This window comes from Alligator sinensis, unplaced genomic scaffold (assembly GCF_000455745.1).
Source record: "Alligator sinensis unplaced genomic scaffold, ASM45574v1 scaffold989_1, whole genome shotgun sequence".
NCBI classification, from domain to species: domain Eukaryota; kingdom Metazoa; phylum Chordata; order Crocodylia; family Alligatoridae; genus Alligator; species Alligator sinensis.
This window is the reverse complement of record NW_005842266.1, coordinates 1,469,840-1,478,893: the sequence shown is the minus strand read 5'-3', so window position 1 is coordinate 1,478,893 and position 9,054 is coordinate 1,469,840. Positions and strand designations below refer to the sequence as shown.

General features: G+C 49.4%; 1 protein-coding gene across 4 annotated transcripts in view; it reads left to right on the top strand.

Moving 5' to 3' along the window:
- Positions 1 to 9,022, top strand: part of HOPX (HOP homeobox) — a 22,212-nt gene extending 13,190 nt beyond the window's left edge. For all 4 annotated transcript variants that reach the window (XM_006027770.2, XM_025209081.1, XM_006027768.2 and 1 more), the window contains exons 2-3: positions 4,390 to 4,557; positions 8,346 to 9,022. In XM_006027770.2, coding sequence (XP_006027832.1) covers positions 4,414 to 4,557; positions 8,346 to 8,423 — 222 coding nt within the window. In that variant the 5' untranslated portion in view covers positions 4,390 to 4,413 and the 3' untranslated portion in view covers positions 8,424 to 9,022. The remainder of the gene's footprint in view (positions 1 to 4,389; positions 4,558 to 8,345) is intronic.
- The last annotated feature ends 32 nt before the right edge of the window (positions 9,023 to 9,054 follow it).

The window sequence follows — 9,054 nt, the reverse complement described above, 5'->3', positions numbered from 1 at the left end:
CTTGCGCGCAGGGAAGGGTACGTCGAGGGATCAGGCGGCGACGGGGAGAGGCGAGAGGCTGATCAGACCCCTATAGCCTTCTTGAGATACACGCTGGGTCCGATAGGCTCCGCAGCGCTTAGAGATCTTCACGAGATGTGAAGTTCTCCTCCTCCAGATGGTTGTGGAGTCCTCCCTTGCAGGGTTCTCCTCGGAGTTCTCCAACTTGGGCGGAAACCACTCAAGCCTCTTATACGGCTAGCAAGCCAATCGCTAGCCGCCACGTGGGAATAATTTAGAACTGGCCAATACTGGGACACAAATTTGTATACGAATGGCAGGAACTCCTTGCACCGTGCATTTCTCTTTTGCAACCTAGAAATGCACCCTGCAAAGAAAGCTACAAGTGGCGGGAAATAATTTAGCAGTGCCGAAGCACACACAAACAAAAATCACACCCTTGGGTTGTGACACTTCCCACTTTCAGAAATGCTTTGGTAGTAGGCCCAAGTCCCACTGGCTCGCAGCAAGGCTCTGGCACCCAAGTGCTGGTTGAGAATGAGACTTTTGACCATGTCCTTTGTGAAAATGTGGCCAGACTCTTGAGAGAATAGATCTGGAGGTTTGTGGCCCTGGTGGTTTGTAGCAAGCCCTCTGAGATTCCGTGGGTCACATTTTAAGGTCCCCTGAAAAAGGCCAATATTCCCACCAAGAGCAAGTTATAAGGAATGGCATAAGGAGTCATGCTGATCTCACAATTTTCTGCCATTTATAACTACTTAGAACCAGATCTTAATTGCATGGTGATTTTTTAGAAAGTTCAGGAATGACTGAGTTTCTACCTCCACAGCACCACAACCATGGAGAGCACCAGCACACATGCTGTCATTCATGTCATAGTGTCGGTCATGGAGCAGGACTTGGCAGGGTTTTGGAACAGGGGACTGCTTTAATGGAGCTTAGCTCTGAATACAAGATCCAACCTGGCCCATGCCATTGCAGCCTGAGCTGCAGCTATGATACCATCCCTTCCCCCCACAGTACTGCTGCTGCTTTACTCTGCCACCCAGCCAAAGTCCCCTGCCATTGAAGCCCCATGCAGAAGCCCCCTGCTGCCAAAACACCACCAGAGACCCTCCAGCTCTGTGAACCAGATAAAATGGCTGTGTGGGCCAGATCTGGCTTATAAGCTCTGTGTTTGCAACCCCAAGTCTAGAGAACCCTTGCATGGTTATAGGCCCCTGTTAATGCTGTAGCTACTCTGAAGGCTACAGATACTTAAGCTCTACACCCCCTGCTCTCCTGGGCATGTCGTTCTTCCCCATTTGTGGCCCTTGGGAACTCAGGGTTTGTATTTGGGAGAAATATAGCAGGTAACTACCAGGGGAAAACCCTAATCTAAGTGATTTGTAAGAGTCTGACTGACCCTTCCTTCACCCATTCCGAATTATTAACTACCCTTCCTCTTGAGGACCCACTGCTCCATTTATAAGACCCTAAACTTCACTCAGTCATTCCATGGGACCCGCAAAGATCAAGGAGGCATGATAGGCATGACTACCCCATCTCTGGGGAGAAGTCAGCTCTAGGTAAGAGTCAGAGTCTGTGTGCAAAACCAAGACTCAGGACTCCTGAGCAAAGCCACAACTTTATGCAGTATAGCTCCTCTCTTCCCTTCTTGAACCTATATTTCCCAATACTTGCAGAGTCCTCTAAGGGCCCAAGGCAGGATTCTTACCACAAGGTGTGTCTCACACCTTTCAGATGATCCTTTGTAACTGGCACTGCACTCCTTCAAGACCTCAAACTCCCCACTGGCTGCAACAGCAAATCTAGACATATATGAAAGGCAGAACAATGACCCCAGCCCAGATCCTCAAAGGTGCTAGGCACCTCAGTCCTACTGATGTCTTAGGGCCTGGGTATAAGAGCATAACAGACACATGAGAATACAGAAAAGCTTTCTGTGGTTTAAGGGTGGAGAATTAGGTAGACATTTCCCTTTGCTTTTTAAGAGCTTGCAAATAAATGTGTGTTGTGTCTGTCAGAGCTCTGCTGATCTCTTATAAACACGTTGCAACCCTGTGACATTGCAACTAGCTCAGCCTGAGGATGAGAAATGTTCCAAGATGTTTTCATAGCAATTCCTTAGCAGTGAAAACTGAAGGCATGAATGGAAAAGTCAGGTTTAGCCTGCACATGAGTCCAGCAGGAGCCATTAGGGTCACAGTGGGGCTATCCAGATGCACATGCCTTGGAAGTTCCCTGGGTAACACATTTCATTGCATCCACCTGAGGTCCAGGAAATCTGCCTGTCAGCTGAGTGCCTTCCTAGAGGGCTGCATTCCCTTCTGTTTAGGTCTGACTGTACTTTGGGAGTGAGCTGAACGGGGAAATGTACCTGTTGGGACTATAGGGTATCCTTGTATCTCCTGCCTTCCCACTAAAATTCTCCCCCCACCCTGTCTTCTGCTTCCCACCTCCAAAATCTCTCTCACACTACTGCCTTTCCATCAAACTCCAGCTAGTGCACTGCATGTGCACAGCCCACTCCCGCCACAGGCCCCTTCCCTCCTATAACCCATTCACACTACGGTGGATGGGCTCCCCCACCCCATAGGAATTGTGACATCAGCTCCCCCAATACCTCCTTACATAAGGAGCACCCACAGCACACACAGACGCACCACCCAATGTAGTCCCTGGCCTCCTGCTCCCCCCACATGCATATGTGTAGAGCTCCTCCTTTCTCCTGTCTCCTGCCCCCACACAAACTCATGCTGAGTTTGGAAAGCCTCACGTGATCTCAATGGGCTTTGCACCAGGCTTCTCCTGGATGATTAATGAGCTTCTCTTAAACACATCCCAAGCCATAAATCACTTCCCAGCATTGCCATCCTACAAGATCTCAAGCCAAGCATGGAGGCTGTTTCTTGCCATTGTTACTGCTCCTAAGGTTTAAAAAGGAGGGCAAGGAAAAAAAGCACCAAGCAAAAGTACACTTGCACCTTTCTGACACCTCAGCAAGTAGCAACCAAGCTTGGGACATTCTCCCTGATGGGCAGTTCTCCCTGACAGCACAGTCCTGTCACATCACCACTGGATGATGCCAAGGCCTAAACACTAGTATGGACAGCAACCCCCCTTTTAAATGCAGGAAAAGAGCTTAGCCATGTGGAGGGCAGCACAGCACAGACAGGGGCACTGTCTGCAGCCTCCTCCTGGGTTCTTAGATCACTCATGGCACCATAGTAGCTAGTCACCATGCTGCCCGGTTCCCATTGTCACTGCCACACTGAGGTTAGTGTCTCTTGGTCGTGCCAGGGGGATTCCAGCTGTGCCCTGCTGTGCAATTTTATTCAGTGATGGCCATGTTGTTCTGCCCTCTCTAGCAGTTGGATCTATGTAGACAGTTAATAGTCTGCTACAGAGATCAGATGAAGATGCTACCTCTTTTTCACACAGCATGCCATTGACTTCTGGAACTCACTGCCACATGATGTTGTGGAGGCCAACAGTTTATACAGGTTCAAAAGGGTATTAGACAACTTTGCTCAGGATAGATCCATCAGGATGTATGAAACATGACACTTAGGGCTTCAGCTCCAGATTAGGCCTCCCCAGCCTCTAAATGCTGAAAGCTGTAAGGGAAGAGGGGCAGGGGGGAGATCTACCTGGACAGGCCTGGCATAATCATTCTCCTCCTTAGCCTCCATGAGACACAGGACCCTGGGGTAGAAGGGCCTGTGGGCTGATTGAGTCTGGCATCGCTTGTGGTCTTACTTCTTTAGTTCAAGGGATTTTACAGCTGAGGAGACTGTGTTCGGACCCTAGTAATAGCCCAGGGAAGAACAGGCTATCCCACAAAGTGGTGTCTCAGACAGGTTTTCAGAGGATTGGGCTGAGTATTTCCTTAGGAAGGCTGCTGTATGCTTTCCCCATCAGCTAAGTTTTGTGTATTCGGAGGGAGGCTCACCTCTTTCAAATGCCTCTAGCAGCTGCCTCTCCCCTCCCCGCCAGGGAGGGTTTTGCTGGGGCTGTTCCAAAGAGACTGCACTTTACAAATCTCATTCACTTAAACCGGCTGGCTGAGCTCAGGACAGCTGCCAGCCCAAGGCTGCCCTGGTTTATGAGTGTGTCCACTGGAGCCCCAGCCATCCAGGCAGAGCTGTGCTCAGACCAGATGCAGCATACGCTGACCCGCAGCTCGGCTCCACTGGCTGCAGATGCTCTGGCGGCTGTTAATCAGAGCCAGCCAGGAAACTCAAGGCTGGAGCTGTGTGTCAGGAACTGAGCGGGGCCTCTGCCCTGACATCTCCAGCAGCCCAGGAGAGGACAAGGACACCTAGCTGTGCTGCCTGCCTGGGGTGCAGGCAGTAACCCCTCTCTCCCGCTGGCCTTTTTCCTCAGCCCCTTGCCCTGCACAGAGAGGAAATGGCCACAGAGCAGCCACAGGACCTCACAGCAGAGCAGCTGGAAATCCTGGAGTACAACTTCAGCAAGGTGAACAAGCATCCTGACCCCACCACCCTGTGCCTCATTGCTGCTGAGACAGGCCTGTCTGAGGAAGAGACCCTGGTGAGTGAGCAACCCGAGTCTGACCCATACAGCCCTGGCTGCCAGCCCCCACCATCCTGCCCCGTAGCACCTACAACCCCACCTCCACACACAACCCTGTCCCCACCTTCAAACTCTCATAGCCTCATTAGCCCTATAAGCCTGCTCCCCAGCACGCACCCCATAACACTTCTCCTTGCTTCACCCCATGCTCACAACTCACAAACTCCATGACCTGCTCCTGATTTCACAGCTTTCTGCAGTCCCCTGCTGCTCTCCACACCTCTTAACCCAAACGCCATTGTAGCCTGCCCACTTCTGCAATCTCAAACCTAGCTGTGCACCCCATAACCTGCTCCTCACACTGCCCCCACTTCTGCATCCCCCTAACCCCACCTGCCCAGAGCCCTGCACCCCACAGCACGCTGCCTTCCAATCTCACCCCAAAACCCCACTCCTGCAACACCCCTCAGGTTCCCCACCTCCCTTCACCCCACAGACCCAAGCCCCATAGCCTCAAAAGCCCACAACCTTACACCCATCCCACACCCCTGTAACCTCTACCTTGCACCTCAGGCACCAATAAGCCCCCACTGTCCCTCTCTACCATAATCCAACATGTTGCTCCAGCCTTGCACCTCTCCATGCCACACCCTTCCCTACCCACCCCAGAGACAACAGCTCACCCACAGCCTCAACACATACTTCCATAATGCCCTCGCCCTTCCCTGCCACTCCAGAGCTGCCCCTTCCCAACCCACAAGCCTTCTCGCCTTTCTCCTTTTCTCTCTCACATTAGCATCTGGTCTGCCTGTCTATCTTGTTCACTTGCTTGCTTTCTCCCCCTCCCTGTTTTTCAAGCCTCTCTTTCTCCTGGTGAGACTAAAGAGGGGTCACTTCCCCTCCAAGCTATTTCTGGCAACCCAATCTCAGCCATCCCTGCTCCTCTGTTGATGAGTTTCCCAGTAGCAGCCCTGCATCCCTACCTCTGCAATCCTAATCCAGGCCATTACAGTTAATAGCAATCCTCTGAAATCTCACCTCACCCAGCCTCAGCTCACTGCTTGGTCAGCACTACACCTCCACATTTCTGTCCCCTTAAATCAGCTCATGAACATCCTTTGAATTTTCTCTGGGCTTTTTTGGACTTGCTGAAATGGGTCAAAGATGTCCTAGAATCCATTTCAAATTGCCAAACTTCTGTCAGGGTCTTTACTGGGAGCATGAACTGCAGACTGTCCATGGGGGTCTTTATGTGCGCAGTGACATGCACTCAGATGTACACACACACACGATCATTGGTGGATCACCTTGGGCACTGCCAGCTCTGCTTCCTTCATTCCCTGCAGGAGTACATACATTAGCACCAGGGATTGCAGGGCAAATTAAGCAGCAATGTGCCTGAAATAAAAATAATGGAAGTGCGTTATGATGTAGAGTTTTGCTGGCCTGAGGAAATGGCTTCTGAGGACAACGAGAAGCAGGGAGCACAACTGAACAGTAGGTCAGTGGTGGAAAAGCAGCTGCATCTGTGAAGAGGGGCTGACCACAGGGTCAGCTGCCCAGTGAGATTCACTCCTCTCCCCGAAGCACTTGGCACCTGCTGCGGTCTGAGAGGATATTTCATCCCACCACACACCACACAAGTTGCTGCAGCACACCTTCCTCTAGAGCCTCCAGCACTGAGCTGAGGTTGAAGGCCAGACCAGATGGGCCCCTGGGTCCCTTCCAGTATGACCGGGAGGAGTTAAACAAAGAGAAAGTCCTGCCCTCCAGGTCTGAGTGGTCCTTCTGAATTGATCTGCCTTCAAGGGAGATCAATTCAGAGCCAGACAGCCAGAGCAGTCAGTGTCACTCCCTTTCCCCTGTGACAGGCTGGAGGTGTTTCCTCATCCGATAACACAGACCTGGCTCCACAGTGATCAGTGCACTGATGAACTCTAAGGTGCATTAATGCAGCTCATTATATCAAGGGATGCTGCCATCCCCAAGACGGCTGCAGCCTGAGCACCGTACAGCAGCCTGTCTGTTCAGCACCCACAGGTCTCATTGCAGACACATCACCCTGGGACTCTTCAGTCCACACACTCACACATCCACCCATTCACAGATAAAGCCTCAGCGCACTGATCAACCTGTTCCTCACAAACTGGGAAGGAAGACTGTGATTGATATTTCCATTCTTAACATCTTGGGAGGCACTTGGCTAGTACAGGGATTGGGGGCCACAAGCCCTAACATGGATCACACAGCACAGGCCAAAGTTGGCAGCACCTACATATGCAGAGGAAGGAACAGCTCAGCACCCACTCCTCCCTTCCTACTCAGTGGCTTTCTTCCTGCAAATTCCTGAAGCTGAATATATGTAATACCCATCCCAGAAGAAATTTTGCAGCCAGGATGTGAAATTGAATGTTCCCAATTCTGATCTCATTTGCTTTACTGTAAATCAGGAGTAACACTGCAGTTAGTGAAAAAGCTGCAATGAGACACACTCCCCCCTCACCCCAGCCTGCCCTTTGTAAATGTAAAAGGGATGCTAGCATGCTATCCATCCCCTTTACTGTGCTGGCTTGTTTGTTCTCTGCAACTTTTATCCCCCTTCATCTCACCCTGAGCACAGTGGCAATAAGAACCATCACTGATGAAGGAAAGTAATACTATGATGAGGAGGGCTTGCTTGCTGTTGTGACCAATACTGCTCTACCCTGCTTGTTCCAGGCTGCTCTGGAAAAGCTGAGCCAAAAGCAAATTGCATCAGATTCTCTCCATGCTGATTTCAGTCAAAGACGCCCTCACAGAACAAACTGAGGTGCCTCGGTTCAGTCTTGGTAAAGCTCTTTTCCTGGCTGAAAGGATCACTCAGATAATAGCAAGAGGCAATGCCATGCAGTGGACCATTTGAAATGCACAGTGGCTTACAAAACTGTTGCTTCTTCCTTTATGAAGTGCTGATTCTACATAGAACCACTAGCAAAAAAAAAGAAGCAGACTGCTCTTCCCTGGGCAGTCTGCCTTGTCTTCACCTAAACCAGAAATACTTCTACAGAGCAAAGGACATTTGTAAAAAAACCTAAAAAAACAAAAAACAACCCGTCACTTTCTCAAACAAATTGAAAGTGAAATGTTAGTGTAATGACACTAATGACTGCAGCCTTCCGTATGTGCTGTGAGGACAGTGATGTTTCCTTTTCTAAGCACACGCACAAGAACTCCTCACTATTATTGACCAAGCACCGTTATCCTGCTCAGAGCATCGCAAACACTGCTCCCATCCCTTAGAGCTCTGGCAGCATGCAGGCTGTAGTTCCTGTCCTTAAGAGCATCAGTTCATGCTTTACACGTCCAAAGACTTACATTCATTCATGCTGTACATGTCCCACTGCCCAGTCTCTCATTTACACTCTGGCTAGGAGCACACAACTGCACTGCTGTGTTGTACCATGCTGCATCAAAATAACATCTTTCATTCTCTCTCTCTGTTTCTCCCATCAAATGAGAGATCTCACTGCTGTGAGATAAGGCTGCTGGAAAACCAGATCCTACTGCCACTGACTGACTCATTCTTTTAAAAGCCAATGTGTAAGACTACAGATAAAATTTTCCAAACCACTTCACTGATTTAGGAGTCTCACTCTCACTAATATTCAGTAGACTTTGGGCTCCTAAATCACTTAAGTAACATTTGGAAATGTTATTCTGTGAGTAACTGAAATGGAACAGACCGAATGCACTTGAAGAGAGTTGCTGAGTGCCTCATTCCCTGTTTCAGCAGCACATTCACCCCCATGCATTTCTGTTTTCCCTAGAAATGGTTCAAGCAACGTCTTGCAGAGTGGAGAAGATCTGAAGGGCTCCCCTCCGAGTGTGGCTCTGTCAGAGACTAGCCAGCAGGTCTCTCACTGGAGACAACCAGGAATCAGGAATTTGGCATTTAGCAAAGATTTGGGGAATTTCTTTTCACAATAGATTTGACAGGCCAAAGTTACATCTTGCTATTTAACATTATTATTTTTTATTTAATGTGTACATAACCAGGAAAGAATAATTATCTCAAACGTTATGCAGCTTTTGAAATGTATCACACGATAGCTCAAAGGAGAACAGTTACACACTCTGCTGACTAGAGAAGCAGAGTGGAGCTCCTGACCTTGCCCTGAGCTCCTAGCAAAGCTAACCAAGAAAGGGCAGAGTTAGAGAAAGTAAAATATTTCCTTTTCTGATGATCCCCAGATGCAAACTTAGTGCTGGACTGAGCATGCTCGGCTCCCAGCTCTCAGAACACCAGCTGTGCTCTTAGAGTGACCTTGGGCTACACTGCGGACAGGAATCTAGCACTGCTGTAATGGAGAACTGAGTGAATACACCACAAATAAATCATGCTGAGAGCCCTTGAATTTGTCTTAAATGAGTCTATTAGGTATCATGGAATGAAAAGGACTATTTTTTCCTGATGTGTTAATAAAGTAAGAATATTTTAGTTGAACTGACCGTGTGTGTGTCCTGTTCACATGTGCA